The sequence below is a fragment of the Anabrus simplex genome, chromosome 6 (genome assembly GCF_040414725.1).
Source record: "Anabrus simplex isolate iqAnaSimp1 chromosome 6, ASM4041472v1, whole genome shotgun sequence".
Classification (NCBI taxonomy): domain Eukaryota; kingdom Metazoa; phylum Arthropoda; class Insecta; order Orthoptera; family Tettigoniidae; genus Anabrus; species Anabrus simplex.
This window is the reverse complement of record NC_090270.1, coordinates 268,628,853-268,648,842: the sequence shown is the minus strand read 5'-3', so window position 1 is coordinate 268,648,842 and position 19,990 is coordinate 268,628,853. Positions and strand designations below refer to the sequence as shown.

The window sequence follows — 19,990 nt, the reverse complement described above, 5'->3', positions numbered from 1 at the left end:
AGTGATCTGAGCCCAGTTACACAGTGCACTGTCCTGTTGGGATATGGTAATGTTGTTGAGGAAACTGTATGGAAATATGGGTGCAAGGGCCTTTTCCACGAACAAACTTTGCAACTTTTCAGCTTTACACTTTTCAATTCTTGCGAAGTGCAAAGTCTTTCTGTTCCACCATGATCTAGGTTTTACTTTTCAATTTCTTAACAAAGTGAAAACTCTCTGAGAATGAGTGATCCGATCAAGTTTAATCCATGGGAAAACTGTATAAAATTCCATGATTTTAATGCTTTATTTTTCACGGCGAACTTGACAGTAAAATTGTGGTACCGGAAATTTTAGAATTTTAATCATGAGAAAGAAAGATGATTACAAGAAGGTGGCTGTGCTAGAAGTTGTCAAGGAGAAACAGGACATCTTTTTGACAACTTTAAAAATAACCTCTCAAATTATGACAAGCATCAATATCAACAAGAGTACTGTCAACATATCCACACACAGAAGGAAATTCACCCCTCATTAGAAATTCCGTTGCTATATGATGTGGATTATCAGGCCAACGTACTATGTTAGGAAATATTACACTTACTATAGCATCTATGACTTTGATAACAGTTCTGCAAATAATTGATTTTGATGTCCCATGCATTGCTGCTACACCGTGCAGCTGAGCACCATTTCCTAACAAATGTAAGTGTATGAGAATTTGTTATTTTTCAGAAAGGGATTGACTTATTTTTGTTGCACGTTTCAAAAAAGATCGATAATTTCAAGAATATAATCAGCGTGTGTTGGGGTAATACAAAAACACTCGCAAAATTCCGTCAAAGTGAGGTTATGAAAATCAATCCTGTCTTTGAATGTTCTCTTATTGGATTCTTCATCACTGTCCTCACTTGGTGATAACAAAAGGTCTCATCGTAACATGTTTATATCACTAAACCAAACTCTACACCGAGAAACTAGTATACATATCTGTTACTTAACAGATGAAAAAGGAATAATCTCTTTGCAAGATTTATGAAAATTTTTCACTTCATTTCTTTGCACTTTGCATTTCTGTACCAATGGAGGAACATAATGGGCTTGAAAAGTGAAAAGATCCCTGAAAAGTGATGGTGGAACAAAATCTGAACTGAAAAAATGCAAAGTGCAAAGTGAAAAGTTGCAAGTTCATTCGTGGAATAGGCCCCAGATTGTCTGCCAACAGGTTCCTATTTGCTTCACCAATGAAAGTGTGTGGTACGAGTTGGAATAAAATGACCAATGGTCATAAGGCATGTGAGGAAAATGCTCCCCACACCATGATACCACCACCACCACCACCACCGGCGTGATGGCTGCCCATGGTATGGGCGGGGTAGGCCCACCTTATGCTGTTTACATCAGATGTGGGGGGGCTAGGGACTCTGAACTTGGAAGCGTGAGTTGGCGACCATGGTTCCCTTAGCCTCCCTTGGTCAACTCTTCTTCTTTTCTGATCTTGACAGTATTAGGTTTGCAAGGGCTGGGAAGTCTTTTGTTTTCATGCCTTTTCCTTCGTTTTGTCAATACCTTCATTTCTCAAGGGGTTGGACCTCTCTTTTTTTCCCTCTGACAAGTGTCAGGAGAGGATATCTGCCTAGTCGTAATGCTCTTAAAACAAAAATCACCACCACAAACACCACGCCACATGTGGCCTCAGCTGTCGGCAATAGAAACGGGACTCATCACTCCAGACAACCCCCTCTCTTCCATGTGTCTAAGGTCCACTGACGCCTTTCTTTGGGCCCATGTGAGGCGTTGTTTGCAGTGACATGGGGTCAATCAGGGCACCCTTGTTGGTCTACAGCTCCCGAACCCAAGTTGATTCAAGGTATGTCACATAGTCAATGTGGAAACTGGACATATCTGCCTGTTGCTGTATTGGTGGCTCCTTCACTCTTACAAACAAAGATAAGGGTAGGGTTTTCCACCTATTCAATACTATTAAAAAATGTGAAATAATTAAAATGTCACATTTTTATTGTCGTTTGGTACTGATTGCAGCAATTTTATTTGCCATCATCAGCCTAGGATGAAGTAACAAGGACATTTAATTAGTTACTGTATATTAGAAATATTTATAATATAGGTATGTACAAACACTTCTAAAATAAGCTTGTTATTTCCAATTGCAATCTCTCTTGGCATTGTTAAATGTTTGTGACTATGCATAAAATTATAATTAATTTAATTAATTTAATTATAATTATAATTAATACATGTACAGAACTGTACATAGAACATTTTATGTCTTTTCTAGAACCTCATAAGGAGGTATTTAGTCTTTGTTTTTCAACTATCCAAATGTTTTATGATATGATGCAATTGTAAATAACAAGCTTATTTTAGAAGTGTTTGTACATACCTATATTATACATATTCTAATTTAACTAACTGCTTCTTTGAGTTACCAAAGTCCCAATCTAGTGAACGTTCAAAAGTCCCCTGTGGTCAGATGCAAAGTTCTGCATGGGAATGACTCATACCACTGTTTCTGTGATGAATAACTATTCTAAGAATGTTCCATTCAGTTCCGAGCATTCAAGGTCAAACACACTTCCACTGACCCATATAAAAATGGTGATTGAGGCTGGTGATGAAATATCCAACAGCCCATTCTCTCTAATGTCAACTTCCTTTCCCTCGTGTGTGCTTCTAGCACCATGAATGACCAGTTACTTGCCTCCCACCAAAAGATTACCACTTCTACAAGGTCAAGTCTCTAATTATATTACACTGGTATCACACACCCCTAATTATTTCCTCCAATCATAGCGAATTTCATTAAAGGAGGAAAGGATTCTGGTTATCTAGGCAATGTTCAATGGAACCTCAACAGTTTACAACTATCTGAAGGGTTAAAAGGTGTTGGGTTCTTCTAGGATCCTGAATAAAGTACTCTTAAATTAATATACTCAATTTGAGCTATAGAACATGGGGGTAAGGACTGTGTGTATATACTGAAACAGCTCTCTTGATTCCTTGAGATCTAGAAATATAACATGCAAATACTTAGTAAGGAGTTCACTACTGGAGAATTAACAATTACAAAGGGAGAACTTTACTGATGTGTACCACATCATTTATGAGAGAAAAAGAAAGGATACGGTAGACGCAGCACCCAATAGGCACTCTGTGATAGACGCAGTGGTTGTTCACAGCCTGTCACAAACACAGGGCACGGCGCTGGAGCAGGCTGCACCCGAGGATTCAGAGTGACATGAATGGGGGCCTTGGGTGTTACCACGTGAATACGCATCATCTGGGCCACCAGTGGCTTGGCACTTCTACAACACAAAAACACAAACTTTTTAAAAATACAATAGTAGTAAATATAATACTGGTAATAATAATAATTTCCTCAGCAACCACGGCCAGGCAGTTTGAATTTATATCTCTTCTTTTTTGTAGTATTTTAACATTGTACCAATTTAGATAGGCCAAGGAACATCCAGGTTCCAATTGTTGAACTTGGTTATATAGGAGTAAAATAGAGAGGAACTAAAACATGCCCTTACCTGACCGCAACTAGATGATGATGATGATGATGATGATGATGATGATGGTGATGATGATCCTAGGTAGAAAACAACCTATCAGAAAAAGAGGCACTGATGTCGAGAATCAACAAGATGAAATTTTCGTATAAATTCATTATGAACACCTACAACAAGAATATCTCAATCAATGCAAAACTTAGACATTACCATACAGTGATCTGTCCGCAAGCCTTAAACACAGCTGAGTGTTTAAACCTGACAAAAATAGGATTGATAAAAAAGTTGGAAATGGGGGAGAAAAAAAAATTCTAAGGAAGATACTGGAACTTTAAAGAACAGAGGATGGATCATAAAGAAAGAAAGGAAACCAAGAATTATAGCTGAGGACGAAAAAGATCTCGGACACTATCTGGAAGAGAAGAGCTATGTTCTTCAGACACATCTACAGAATGGGCCCAGGAAGAGTGACCAACCAGGTAGTAAGGGTTTTGAGACCAGGAAAACTACAGTAGTTTGCTGGCATCAGGAGGTGAAGGAGGACCTGAAAGAAATGGGAATGCTAGGAATGGAAGTCAAAAACTGAGAAGCTTACAAGTTGAGGATCATGATCACCAGAAGTTTCCAAGGAAAAGTTAGATCCTGGACCCAAGCACCGTGGATAGGAGAGAGGAGGAGATTGGAGAGTAAAAGAACGAAGGAAAAGTAGTTCAAATTGAATTGACATAGACCACAGTCAGCTAAAACGAAAGAAGAAGAATCCTAGCACCAAAATACGAAATTTGGATGAAAAAGAAACCACAGCAAATTTAACAAGTTACACAAAAAATCACAGATACAATTAGAAAAAAAAGTTATTAAAATTCTACAGACACCTAAACAGAATGGATAAATAGGCTGACTAAGAAACTTCTGAAGCTAGCACTATCGCTGTCCCAGCGGGGACACGTTTTTAAGCCTCTCTCCACCACCTTTTCGGCCTGGGTGACTCGCTATTGAAATTTGTATCGCTTTGGAATTTTATTCCAACTCGCTTTTAATTTTATTTCCCGTGCAATTTATGTCGCTTATTGTAATTGCATCTTCTCGGTCAGTGGAGTAACTTTCCATCGTTTATATACGATGTGTTTCACTATTTTTTCCTGTTATCTGCTGGTCTGCCGTCAGACCAGCCAGAGAGCGAGTCTCATGTTTGGCTCACTCATTGTCCTACCTTCTCCTGCTGCATATCACTTTTGTAGCGAGAAGTGAGTTAATTGTTGAGCACCATGATGGTTGGAAGCTTTATGTGGTGGCTCCTTGTAAGAGCATCTACCCACCTCAACATGCCTGGATAACATGTAAAGAATCAGGGCTTAACGCCCTGAAGTATTTTGCTTATTATTTTCTTACCTGGAGTGGACGTCCGCTACATATTCTACCTAATTTTATCTCTACGTAAGTATTTTGTGTTCCCAGCCGATGTCAAACTTTAACTCCTGCCCATGGATTATGTAACTCGTAAGTTGTTTTGAAGATTATTATTTTTCTTCGCTCCTGGAGCTGGATGAATTTCTCTTGGATGCTTATTTAATTTAGCGGTTGATTGCTGTGAAAAAAAAAAAAAAACCCAAATTGATAGTTCTTCTGTTCTGATAAACTTTAAAATTCTGTAACATATTTTGAAATTCGGATTATTGACTGCACGGTTTAAACCTACTATGAGTGGAAGAAAACCTTTTCGGCACGATGTTTCTTGGCGCTAAAAGATATTTCTGTTTTGGATTATGTTAAAGAAGTTAGGAGTGAAATATTTAATAATGTAAAGTCATTCATTAAAAGGAGTGAGATCGCGAGATTATCTCTGTGGATCGCAATCTGTTTCTTTCTTAAAATTTTCATCTTTCCTAGCTTCCTTTTTGTTGTATGTCCGTCGCTCCCTTCTCGATCCGCCAGCCAGCTACACGCGTGCCAGTGTGTTATTCTTCGAGCCTCGACGCGCAGCCCTCAGTGCGCGTGCCTGGAACGTCGTGTGTGCTATATAAAGGAGCTCCTAGCCTGTCCAGAGGCCCACTGACCACGGTGTCCAGCTCCAGAATACACCCTACGTCGAGCACGGAGGCAACTCCTCTTGAAAATGTGCTTCGGCCAGGTGGACCGAATTTCTGGCAGTAAGAGGTCTCACCTCGGGTCACCGCTCCTCTTGCCTGTTCCGCTGTCCATGTCTAGTCTTACCATTATATGCCACTATCATTCCCTAGCTAATGCAAGTTCCCATTATCAACTTAGTTTCGCTAAGTAGGAACTCTTCAGTCATTGAACTTACATTAATGAACTCGGACACTTCAACAAGGAAGGACTCTCTGAGATATTTACGTCAATGCTTCTGATAGTTTTCGACTATCAAGAACTTTTCATGTCACAAGGACTATCTTTCCGAAATAGTAGTGAACGTGAATACTCCAACGTGTATATAGTGTACAAAGACAGACTCTTTCTCCAAATTCATAGTTCATTTTGCTTCGAGATAACTTTCAGTTTTGTTAGTGTAAATATTGTAATTTTACATGTGAAGCAAATAAAGAAGTTGTGTTTTTTGTAAACCCAACCTTGTTTACAACACTTTTCTTGATGTAAATTTTTCTTTTATGCTTCGGTAACGCTCACTCTTGTTGTTGCCTCCATGGCAACCGTCGCCCATGGGAACTATTAGTTTGGAATATATAAATAGTATTGACGATGTTTGAGAATTAATAAATTGTGTGTTGAGCATGTCTTTGGAGCTGTTGGTTCTTAAATCTTCATCTTAATTGATTTATGATTTGAATGTGGGAGTTTTTCCTGGTGGTTTGAGCTGCATTGCTCTTCATGCTGATTTGATTTTATGTGTGCACGCTCTGTAATGATTAGTGCAGCTTGCTCTGATAATTAATGATCGAATTCTAATTTTTGGTGGGCACGTTACCATCCTTGGTTCTATCTTGTTCTTCCATTTCGATGCGTGGTGAATTTTTGGGGTCGTTTAGTGACCTGTTTTGTGTCCATCTATTTTGGTGAGTACCTTCGGTTTTGGATATACTTTCTGTGCATGTTAATTAATTTTCCTGTAGTGCCTGTTGTGATCTGGTTCATGGGAGAATCTCGCGGCCTCACCTTAGCATATTTTCACCTAATGTACAAAATAATTCCTGGTGAAAGGATGTTTTTTTAAATTTATCAGTATACAAGTAAACCTTTGAAAGTTTAATGTACTTGCTTTGAGCTCTTCAGGCAGGCAATAAAATTAGTCCATGGACATTTTTGACAACCAATTACCTTGTAATTTAATTAAGTCTACCTTTAATTGTTTTAGATTAGAGGGCATCCCTCGACTCTAGGTATACGTTTGTTTTCAATTCAGATTTATTTAATTAACCAATTTATTAATTTGTTATCTTAATTCAGAGTTGATTTAATTAATCAGTTTACCATTTTAAGTAGTTAATCTGATAATCTTTGTAAAGGTGCACCTGTTAATTTCAAGGGGATTTTGCTTTACTATCATATGTAACTTTCTCTTATGACAGTAATTAAATGATTTAGTTCTTTTTGAAAAACTCGCAGCATTTTTCTTTCATGGTTTCTGGTATTTTCTACCGTGCAAATCTTTTGGTTGGATCTGAGTTGCCTCTGGTTTATGGCCTGTTACTTGACGATTCTCAGAGGCTTGCAGACTGAACGCTGAAAGGCATAACAGTCCATAATGATAATGTATGTATGTATGTATGTATGTATGTATGTATGTATGTATGTATGTACTTGACGATTTGGTGAGTATTTGCTGTTTTCCTTCTTAAGTTTTTCTTCTTGACCTTTGTTTACTTGTACCAGTATTTGCCGGTACGACTCGTATATCCCTCAAAAACTGCAACAATTTGTTAGTGGAAATAAAAGATCTACAAGCTGAAAAAAACATTCAAGACAGAAACCTAAAAGAAAATATACAGGATGGACAGAAGAATGCAAAAAGGAAGTTGGCAAATGAATAAATGAAGAGATACTGGGAAGAAAAGAAGAAACATTGTAAGAAATAAGTTCAAGCATGGTCCTAGTTGGAAATGATGATGATGAAGATAATCCTTCGAAAGGTAATGGGCCCAAAGATCGTGGCTGGGCAATACAGGTTGTGAGGACGAGAGGAACTATATCAGGGAGAAAACCCAACAACTGATGGAATCCATCAAGAAGCGATGACTCAAGTTCCATGGCCGCCTATTTAGAACGGAAGACAAGCAGTTGACTAAGAAAATTTTTACCATATTTGATAATAGACCTAACGCATGTGATAAATGGTTCAGGGAGGTCAGGAAGGGTCTGAAAAAAATTGGACTAAACCGTGAAGACATTGTTAACAGAACCAAGTACCGACACCAGATCAGTAACTTCAAGGGCTTTCTTGAAGAAGAACAGCAGGTAGACAGCAGAAAGGAGACAAGCTGCCAGTGAGAGAATGCAACAATACTAGGCTGCAAAGAAAGCTTCTAAAAATGTGTAAATGTTGCTTATTGTAGTCTCTAATGGCCATATAATAATAATAATAATAATAATAATAATCAGAACTTGAACATCAAGTGATAATCCCAATCTGGCTTGGAAGAACACCAGGAGAGATTAAGGTTAACTGCCTGGTTTTCCTATACTATCAGAAAGCCCAAAGGTTTTGCAACCATCCAAATTAACCTCTTGAAAAGAACTGCCAGCCAAACAGGACTGCAGATCTCAAATGAAAAAAACATATTCATGACTAGGGCTCGGATGTTTAGGAAAAGTTATATTTTTTCTTTGTGTATATTTTCTTGCCTGATTGGATTTTGGCACAAATCAGGTGATTATCGTTGCAATTAAGTGATTTTTATTTGTCATATAAATGCATATTTTGGCTATTTTTGTCATAAGGTCATTTTTTGAGCTATTTTAGTAGAAACGTCATATTTCGGCGGTTTGGCAACAGCTGTAGCTGTGCAAAATCAGCGTCAACTATCCGAATGAGAACTAGTATTCACAAAACTGTTTTTCCGTATCACATCTGTAGTTAATACAAGTGGAATACTCTGCCTCTTCAATCAAGATTGCGCAGGAATTTTTTTCCAACAGTTTGTCAGAAAGTCTGGCATATATTAAGTCAAACGTTGGAATTATATTGAGTGCAATTACCCATTTAGAAGCTGCTAGCTTATAAATTCATGCAAGTATTGAAATTATGAGAAGTGTTGAACTTTCAGCACAACTGACGCCAACTATTCCATGTGATTCAAAACGTGCTTAATCGAAGTGACGGTTTTCGCGGTTTGGCGACAGCTGTGTGTGCAAGAGAAACTGGTGTTAGGAGAGGAGAAGGTACCAGTGCATTTCAAGATGAGTGCATACTCGATAGTAGTGATTTAATATTATTTAAATATCCACCAATAATGTCTTGTGATGTAGGAAGGAGCTTCTCTTCTGACAAGAATGTGTTAAGTGATAATGGGAGGTCTTTCTCGCCTGATGCTTTGAAGATGAATCTTGTCGTACACTTCAATACCACCCGCGGAGAAGAACGAACAGATCAAAAGGATCAAGAAGTTCAAGTTCCTTGGTGAGACCATAAAGGAGAATGGACTAGAAAAAGCTGCAGTGATAGATTGGACCTCAAAAAATGGAGAGAGCATTTGGATTAACAAAAAACATCTACAATAAGAAGGGGATATCCTGGAATGCCAAAATAAAACACTACACCGTACTGTCATAAGTTCTGCCAGTCCTATCTAAACGTGCTGTAATATTGTAATTGAGAATGAAGAAACGTGGCAACCCTGTATGTTGTCATCCACAAGATCACCTTCATGACTCTGTAGTAACCGGGTTGCAGTGTCAACAGCAGGCAGCAGTGAAGGGGAGTGTATGAGAATCGTATCGATGTATTGGTGTTATTTCGTTGCGGAAAGCGAGCTAAGGATATTTTTTCTACGCTGAAACCTCTTGATAACAATGAGCAATTTGTGTTTCGGACAATAGCACTGTTTAAACAAATAGATGCAACTTGATTACGTCAGATAGGGTCGTCCTAGGTATGTACGCAGAAAAAAAAGTTGTGAATACTGTTTGTGCAAGGACCCAATCCTTTGTGTAAACAAACAATTTTGTCTTGTGAAATGAATATATCTCCACGAACTATGTCACGTATTTTTGAAGGATGATTTAAGTGTTGGTGTATATAAAGATACACATGGCACTTACTAACTGAAAAATTAAAGGAGATGTGTCGGGTATGATCCCAGGCTTTGTTAATGATGTATGGGGAGAGCCAGTATAGTGATATCCTATTCACAGATGGAAAAAAAAAAAAAAAATCACTGTGGAAGAGTCGTTTAACAAACACAGGTGTTGTTGATATTTTTTTTCGTTTATGGTCTTTGTAGGTTCTTCTAATTCCCTTCTATTCTTGATAAAAGCCGCGTCCTCCTCCGATTTGTTCAGAATTGCTTGAAAATGAGACTCCCATTTATTCAGTGGAATTTCTCTGTCTTTCGAAGCTGTTTTCTTTCTTAGCGCCAGGAAGGGATCATTTCTTGCTTCCTCTGCCATCTTCTTAGCTTCTTGTTCGATAAAATTGTCTCTCTTTTTCTTTATAAGTAGCTTGTAATCTTTTCTTTGGGAGATATATATTTGATGGTCTCTCTCTGATTGTGAGGTTCTTGTCCTATCTAGCGCAGCTAGAGTTTCCTTTCTCTTTTTGTGACACTCTGTGTCAAACCACCTTTAAGCTCTCCTGATTGAAATTGATTTAGTTGCTTCCAGTATCATCTTCGTGATTAGCTCAAGTGCTTCATTTATCTTCCCTTCTGAGACGAGTTCTTCTGCTTTCGCATTGCTCATTTTATTTAATTTGTCTTTGTCCAACATTCTTGATGGCTTTACGTCACTTGTTATCATCATCGATTGTGATGGATGTGATATTTTTATGCAGGAAGGAAAAAACTCAAAATTTGCAGATATATAAGATAATTCATTTTTTTAATGTATGCTACTATCTTTAAGTAAGTCCTGAAGAATTTTGACTGATGAAGTATCATCCTTATTTAGTTCATCTATTACCGATTTAAAATTTTCAAAATTGTTTAATACACTACTGCTTCTAACCAACAACCACTGCTTCCCCCAAACATGTAACAATGGGTCTAGGTAGAAGTGCAAGATTTGGACTCTTTTTGCTCTGAATAAATCAATTCTTCTTGGCGCATTCAGAAAAACTTTTCCCGTTTCAAATCCATTTGTCAACTTTAGGATAAAATACATGTATCTGCTCTTACTTTGTGTAAACCACGCACTATACAAGTTATGTATATCATGTTGGGGAAGCTCACAGAGAGGCCATCTGCTGCCTTCTTCATACATGGAGCAGCATCCGTAATTAAGAGTAAAACATTATCAAGTTTCACCCCATTTGGCCATAACAACTGCAGGGAGCGTCAGTCTCAAGTCAGTCTTATTCTCTTTGCGTCTGACATGTTGGTGCTTAATTTTACATTCATGAGGCCTCTTTCAGACAGCACGGATTCAACCCGCTTAGGCGCTTAGCTGCCGGTCCGCCTAGACCTAAACTAAGAACTGATTGTTGAAATAGAATCTTTCACATGATGTGGAGGTGGACAGTAACAGCGCGCAGAGAAATGTTCGAGTGGGCTGTCCGTGGTGAGTCATGGTTCCACGCCCACAGTTACTTGTTATTGAACATTAGTTTTTATGCATGTCATCATACACAGCGGATCGACCGCACTCACGACATCAATACTGCGACCTGTATCAGCAGAACTCGATAGTATACCTATAAGGAAGTAGAAATGGATTTAGACGATAAACAGAACCCATTTGACATATTTATTTCTAATTTTCAATTTAAAAGTTATTAGTGTGCTTTTTTTCTTTTCTTGTGTGATTTACAGCGGTCGTTATGGAACCCGATCTAGACAATGAGAACTTAATAACCTTAATGTCAGAAATACCAGTGGTCTGGTGTTTGGGAAAGTGTGATATCATTTAGACCCGTTACTGAGAAAGTATCCTCAAAATTGTACCCATCTCCTTCTCTAACGAAATGTGAAGGACACAACATGCTTGAACTATTTTTGTATTTTCTTAAGTGTAGAAGGTAAACAAAGACTAAGATGGTCCATATTTATTACCCGTAAGAGTCAGCGGAAGCGGGTGCACCCGCGCATACGCACAAGCATGTTTTACTCCCGTGTCGTCTGAAAGAGGCTTGAGTAACTTATGTAACAATGTACGTAAATTAGGCCTACTGTACTTATGTATACAACTGACATTATCAAAGCATAGAGAAGGGTCCACCTATTCAATACCATTAGCTTGTATAGTGTCTTATATAACTGGTACTAGTTTCGACCCCACAAACATTGGGTCATCTTCAGCCACGATCCAATTGGAAAACACATGCTCACATACACCCAATAATAAACAAAAAATCTGGTATGTCTCAATTTAAAATCCAAGTCTAAAACATTGATGAAGTCCGACAACACATCCAAAATTGAAACCAAATGACACATCAAAACTGCTGTGGCTGGTGCCGTACTATGTCGGTGCTCCTACTATGTCAGTGCTGTGTTGGTGCTCGTGCCAAATTTCACCCAGAGACTGGCCAGTACAGTTCTAGTATACAAGAAAGTAAAGCTTGAGGATCTTGCCTGCAGCAGTTTCTAATGCTCTTCAACAAAAATTAATTCTGTCAGATTGTGCTTAGAGGATTGGATGTCTCTTATCAAGATCATAACCTGAATTTTCCAAAGACCCCCAACCCTCAATGTTCCATCTGTATGAACGAATGGATATAAGCCAAAAATTTTGGTGTTACGACTGATATCAAATCCTTCTGAAAGGTTACTGTGCAGAGAGAACTGATGTTTGTTAAGCAGGAAGCCACACTTTTTTCAGTGTCGACTCAGGTGATACATATTATAGTTTTTTAGTGTGTTGAAAACACAAAATGTAACACTGTAACAACACATGTAAAACATGGACTATTATAAGGACTGATATTGCAAAAATATTATGAGATGATTCCTAGCATTGCACGTTTCTTCATTACTGATAGGCTGGGAATTTCGTTCAACTTTAGAACCTTTCAGATTCTTGATAAAGCACCAACAATAAGCAAAAAACAACAAACCTACCCATGTGAGCATCCAACCAACCTCAGGGCTGATGATTTAACAGACACCATCTAGTCGAATAGACTTAAACAGCATTGTAACAGTGAAGATCTGTTCAACTTTGCAGCCGACCTGCTATATGATATAATGAGCTATGTTGTGAACGTACCTGCAAGGACAAGGGAAGTAGAGTGGCATGTCACTGCCTGTCACTTTGTTCCCATTATCCTTAACCAGTCCTGAACCAGTGGTCTTGAGCACCTTGTCTGGTGCGGAACACATGAAGCGGTGACCTCGGGGACATTCGTATTCCACTCCAACAAAGATCTTTACCACAAACTCAGAAAGATCTGTAAAGATAGAAATTTGTATATTTAAAATATTACAACAACAACAACAACAACAAAAGCCAAAAATGAGGGAGAATAAAACAAAATACACGATATTGCTGCTTCTCAGTTATCTTACATATCAAAAACTTGATACAAGACAACAAACTCTATTTTTAACTGAATTTCCATTATTATCTAAATAATTGGCAAGAGGAGATCGATTTGGCTAAATTTGACGAGAAGAAGAATAGAATGATAGGACACATCTTAAGACACCCAGGACTTGTTCAGTTGGTTTTTGAAGGGATAGTAGGTGGTAAGAACGGTAGGGGTAGACCAAGTTATGAATATGACAAGCAGATTAGAGCAGATGTAGGATGCAATAGTTACGTAGAAATGAAAAGGTTAGCACAGGATAGGGTGGCATGGAGAGCTGCATCAAACCAGTCTGTGGACTGATGACTCCAAAACAACAACATAAAAAAGAACTAGCACTGTGCAACCCCAAGAAAAAAAAAGTATGGAAAATGAAAGATAAGGATAAGTGAAGTTTATGGAAGAATTAAAACCGCTAATGCCCAGGTCAGAAGTGAGCAATGTTCAAGAGAAATGGAAAAGTTTTAAGACTGCATTGGCCACAAGTGCAGAAAAATATTAAAACTGCAATGGCACCAAATGCAGAAAAAGTATGTGGTAGAACATCTGGAAAGGTAAGAGAAAATGAGACCCACATGTGAAATCAGAGAAAGAAATATTAATGGAAAAGAAGTATACATGAAAGAACGGAGAATATCTAGGAGTGAAGATAGTAGGAGAAGGTATAAAGAAGCAAAGACAGCACGCAAAAGTCATAAAAGAAACAAAGAAGAGCAGAGATGAGTTCACAGAGAAACTTAAAGATTGGAAACTGTTATTTGGAGTGCTAAAAAGCAAAACATGAATACGAGGTCTGCGAAGGAAAAAGATGAATGCTTAATAAATAGGGACCTATATTTCTTGCATTTGTGATAAAGTAAAAATTTTTTCATGAATTTTGTGCTTTTTAAGCATATAATGCAAAATTTTGCATTTTACACAAATATTTGTATTACATTCACTTTTGAAATATTTTGTTATTTGAAATGAAAGCATATTTTGAATGAGAATAAAGTCATCAGATAGTTCTGACAGATACTGGATACTGTCTGTAGGGCCTACTTATTATTGCCGACTTCAGCACGAGTAATATTTACTCTTCCATGCAATGAGTGGTGAGTACATTTTCACTCTTAGCAGATACATTCTCAATGCTACGTGGTAAAACATCATGAATGGAATTAACTTATTCAGTTACTTAATTTTTGGTAGTTGTACATTTAATTTTTTTTTTACCAATTTCAAAACCATATCTTAATGCAAAAAAATAAATAAATTAATGTGCAAAACAATTAGAGAGAAGTGAGTTGTTCCCTGCCATCAGTGTAGTCTTGAGAGAGAAGGGACTCGTGCACAAGGCATCTTGAGTGTGAGAAATATAAATTAAAGGAAGATACAGAAGTACAACTTCAGGGAGTGGATTTAAGAGTCACCCAGGAAACTGGAGCTGGAAAATGGCGATGATGATGATGATGATGATGATGATGATGGCATCACTGAGGTGAAAAATGTCCTTTTTTCCCATGTCTGAAGAATCCATGGCTTAAAGGTGTATTTTATATAGGCGAGTACTTTATGGATGCTGTGTTTTTTCTTTTTTCAAGCCTAATAGGGTGAGCAACCAGCCCACATTTTAAGGTAATCTGTAAATGCCTGCAAGGGATGTCATTTGTCCCACAACTGTTTTGTTTTCTATCTGAATGAATTTTCATATTATTGTCATCGGTACGAATTTTCACAATACACAACTGTCCTGCCGTCTAGCTTCAACTAAACATAGCGTAACCATTCCCAACTGTACGCTCTTTGAAAGTGCACAGAAGCACGTTATAGCAATTTTGGAGAAACATTCCGGAGGTACCTTCCAACTTCTGAGTTACCGTTAGTGTGTGGCATGGTCATTCTGTAGCACAAAGTGCATCAGCATAGACGTGTTGCATTAACTGGTGTGCTTCTATAAATTTCTGAAATTTTTGAAATAGATTCAGCGTCAGATAAGCATAACTGTACTTTTACTCGGATAAACATAACTGTACTTTTACTTCGCCACAATACAGAAAGCCATCATTTAAACCTGAGAAGACAAAACAGAAAAATAAATGTGTATGTGCATACAATGCAAAGTGGGAACACACCATACTTATCTTCTGACTGAAGTAATGTTCACAAGACATTTTGTAAACTTTGCAAGAAGACGTTCACAGTATATCTCATGGATGTAGGGTCTTCAACCCATAGACCGGAAAATAAATTGTATAATTAAGATGAGTGAAATTTATTTTTCTATGCTTATACTTTAGCAAGAGTAATCTTGGTCAAAAAAAGAGGGAAAGTGGCAACGCAATGCTTTTGAAAGTGTTAACATTTTTGTCATTTTAAAATTACTGTTAAAAACATAGCTGTCTCCCAAAATTGTGGAATGTCCCCATTTTTTGACTGTCTTGTCCCTCATTACTTCCTTCAACAGTTGGTCACCCTAACGCCTAAAGAGAAGAGACATATAGGGTATGCTGTCTTTGCTTACTCTGCAACATTGACTGTCTCACAAGATGAAGTACTGGATTGCAAAGTTGAGTTCTTCAAGGATCATGGACAGCAGTTGGTTAATTTGATACCAAAACTGGAGGGTTCAATTTTTTCCGATTCACAAACTTTGTATAAAAACCTCCAGGACTGTAAGAGTCTTGACAACATCAGAAATGTTGTATATTTTGAAAACAAAATTAAGGCTCCCTTTTTCTCTGATGTCTGCCTTTGCTGGCAAGATGTAGTGTTTACAGTGCACCATGTCTTCTAGTATGGTCTAGAATAAATTGCTACTTTCACTGATCTATCTTAGTCTCATCCTTGGCTTTGACAATAATAAAGGTGACTAAGTTATGAGCAATGCTAGTAATTATATTCCTTATGCAGCCAGTCCATTACTTAGAATCTCTTGGTTTCAATTCTTCAGAATTGTAATTTTTGGGCCCATCTTTCAATACTTTATAGACTAACATTCACAATTTAAGAGATAAATTTACTCATATTTTCTTTGGTATATGTTTCGACCTATTGTGGTCAACATCAGACAAATACAATAAACAAAAACATTGGAATAACATCTTAAAATCCATCAATGAATAAAATTATGAGTATCATGAGTAGGTGAAAACATTATTTTAAAAAAAATTAGTTATATGCCTGTCATAAAATCTTCTTACTTCTGTCCTTGTTAAAGTTCACAATATCATCGTTAAAACTACTCTTGTTAATTTTTAAAAGTTGGCGTGTTATCTTTGGGAAAACTTCTCATAATCCTTAAAGTGGGCCTTGAAACTGTATTGACTGCTTCTGATTAATGTACGTCAATGTGGAAAAGTCTATCAAGAAAATGGACAGCAGACCAAATGCCCTGGCATTTGCTGATGATGTGCTGTTACGGGAAGAAACAGAAGCTGAAGTACAGAAAAAAATGGAGTGGAACAATATGTTCAATAAATTTGAGTTGAATATAAGAAAAAGAAAGCTTGCAAGAAATGACCATCAACAGGAAAGGAACAAAGCTCACACCTCTTTTTTGGAAGGAACAAAGCTAGAATTAGTACCTCAGAAGCAGAACAAAGCTAGAATCAGTACCTCAGAAGCACAATCTCCAAAGACAACACTGTCAAGCAGGAAATACTCAATAGCACAGAGAAAGCATCAAACTTTTTCAATCAAGTCAGAAATCTACTCTGGGACTGCCAAATACCACAAAACGCAAAAACAACCCTGTACCACACCTACTTTGTACCGATTCTCACATATGGTTTATAGACATGTACTCTACTAAACAATGACTACAGCAGAATTCAGGCAATGGAAATGAGATTCATTAGAACTATGAATTAAACTACTCAAAAGGACAAAATCAGGAATGAAGTAAACAGGTCCCTATTACCAATGTAATAAAGAAGCATACACTTCAGTGGTATGGGCACATTATAAGAATAAAGAGCAAGAGACCTGCCAGGAAATACAGTACTTTGACCTTACCGTCCAAGGGAAGAGACAAAGGGGAAAGCCCAGGAAATGCTGGATAGACACAGTAATATCAGACATGGAGGAGAGAGGTCTCAAATATGAAGATGTTCTGGAACAGAAGATGTTTGCAGACAGGAAGAGATGGCGAGTGCTTGTAGACCATACCCAGGAAAATGCAGTTGGAAAATGATCATGATGATGATGATGATGATGATGAATGTGAAAACGCTGTTGTGTTGTTTAAAAGTTCATTCTGTGAAGAATGGAGCAGTGTAGAAAAAAGAGAATATGAATAAATAGGCCTATGCTAATAGATAAGAAGAAAGAAAGACAAAAGAAAAACAAATTGGGTGAAGGGAAATATACAAATTACTTACTCCCTTTCCTCTCGGTGCCAATCTACAGTATGTGCTGTCTGATCACATTCGTTGATGTTGGAACTAACACTAGCAGGCAGCGGTCAGGAGCTGATGTTACTGAGGGGTGGTGACGAAGAGGGGAAGGGAAAGGAAGTGATGAATAACGTGTCTCATGTTTTGATTGCTTTATTGGTTTTATATGTCAAATTAATCTTTATTAACTCATCAAAAAGGATGTTCTTTTTCCTTTAGGAAATCTCATTCAAGATCCAACCTCCCAAGTTGGGGTCAGAAAGCCAGAACCTCAACCGTCTGAACCACTCAGCCCGGCATATTCGAGTAGTTTCAAACATGAGTTGATGGGGAAAGAAGTCATAGAATGCTGTAAGAAAGTTGTTGAACATACGATTATTTGGGATATGAGCAGCATTTCTATTCTATGTAATCTGTAGATTAAAATCACCAACAATGTAGATAATAAATTTGTTGCACTTGTTGCACACAGCTGAGGTTGAGAATTACCTCATCATCATCCTTCCTGCTGCACACTACAGTACAGAATGTCGGCTGAGTACGAGCAGAATGCTGACTGAGCATTGTGAAGACATTGCTCAAATGGTTCAGCCAGCACCACTAGGTTGCAACATATTTCCACGACATAAGAAAATGATTGGGAGATAATGCACAAAAACCAAAAATGATTGCTTGGATAAAGTGCTGAACCAGATACAATGATGGGCCACACACAGAAATAGTAAAAAAAAAAAAAAAAAAAGGAAAAAAAAAAAAGAAAGAGATCCAAGAGATGACCAAAGCAATGATTGGCCAATATCCTATACAATAACCTGAAAAGCGTAAGTCTACACACATCATGGTCTACAATCAAATTAAATGAAGACAATAATTTTAAACCTTGTTTGCTGGCCCTTTTACCTTTGTTGCCTCCTTTGGTTTTCCGACCTCTGAGTTGATGTTGGTTCATGCCTCCTTTACTCCTGCCATAGGAATCGCCTACCGTTGGCCAACTATTCCCTCGGTCTCTGCAAAACATCACAAATAACTTTAGACAGTATTGGATTCTAAAAGTAGAATGTGCTCACACTTTAGTAAGGTAAAGGGTTAATATCTTAAATTCAATTTTAAACAATTCATTTTAAATTAAATTCCAAAAGAGTTCCAATGATCTAGCACAACAAATTTCCAGATTAATTTTTTGAATTTCCACAAATAAAGTAAAGCACCTAATGGTGGTGATGATGATGATGACGATGATGATGATGAATGATATATTTTATGTATGACATTCTAAAAATGCTTTAACAGATTACACCAAAGGTATATTCTTGTAAATATTGAGTTAACGTGTGCCCAACCAGTGATGTTCAGCAAGCCAAAGACGAGTGTACTTGGATCCTGTCAGCAATAAGTTACACAAATAACATCATTAAACATTATCTTCACTCGACATATCTCACTGTTAATTCCACTTTGGTACACTGCAAGCTATGTTCAAGACTCACCGCTGATGTTCAAGACGCACAGTAACATCCCAGGGTAGAAGGTACGCAGATCCACCCAGTAATCCTGCCTGCTGCTGGTCCTGTAGCCCCAAGTTGTGAGAATAAAGACTTGATGGTCCTAGGCATACCAGCGACCATGATGGGAACTGAGGAAGAAGACCAGCTGGCGACTCTGTGTGCAGCATGCCAGGCAGGTACTCTGTCGTCGAAGGCTGCCGTACGAGCGATTTGTCTGTAGAGAGATATGGAATGAGAACTACTGAACTTCATTTACTTGCTTACTCCAAACTGAGTAAATTATACATCAGGTTCTCAGAGGATACATATTTATACCTACAACTTTCCAGATGGTGCCTTACAATGATACAAGAATTCAAGTACCAACGTAAAGGGGTCTCCAACAGATATGCAGCAGAGCACGTCGTACCCTATTAATGCAGTGGCCAATGAGTATAAACTCTATAACCTTGTGGCGGCATCGGGAAGAATGAACTCGCCCCACATACAAAATGCACCCTTGTGCACGATGCAACATTGCATGAGGGTGTAGCTTCTTGAAGTAGCGTCATTCAGCGGCGTCGAGTGCGTATGAGCATGAGCATCACGTCTCTTTGTGTCTCGGTATAATCAATGTATCACAATGTATTTTATATGCAAAAGTGTAAAACTGTATGTGGTGTCTGTGTAAATAAACCTGTTATCCATGAGGGCTGATTTATTTATGGAAACGATGTGGAGCCGCCAACAACCAAGACTCCACAACCTTATAAATCCACTAATCTGTGACAAGAAAGTACTCTTATGAACCAAAATGGTTACATCATCATCATCATCATCATCATCATCATCATCATCATCATCATCAGTTTTCCACTCCAGTTGCCCGGGTGTGGTTTACGAGCACTCTCCACTTCTGTCTGTCCATGTACCACTCTTCTCTCAAGACGACATCCCAGC

The 19,990-nt window shown here is 37.9% G+C and overlaps 1 protein-coding gene across 2 annotated transcripts in view; it reads right to left on the bottom strand.

The window, feature by feature from the left end:
* LOC136875971 (nonsense-mediated mRNA decay factor SMG8) overlaps window positions 1–19,990 on the bottom strand; it is a 161,780-nt gene that overhangs the window by 10,555 nt on the left and 131,235 nt on the right. For both annotated transcript variants that reach the window (XM_068228430.1, XM_068228431.1), the window contains 4 exons: window positions 19,034–19,265; window positions 18,447–18,553; window positions 12,852–13,032; window positions 3,126–3,305 (listed from right to left, as the gene is read on the bottom strand). In XM_068228430.1, the coding sequence (XP_068084531.1) occupies window positions 3,126–3,305; window positions 12,852–13,032; window positions 18,447–18,553; window positions 19,034–19,265 (700 nt within the window). The remainder of the gene's footprint in view (window positions 1–3,125; window positions 3,306–12,851; window positions 13,033–18,446; window positions 18,554–19,033; window positions 19,266–19,990) is intronic.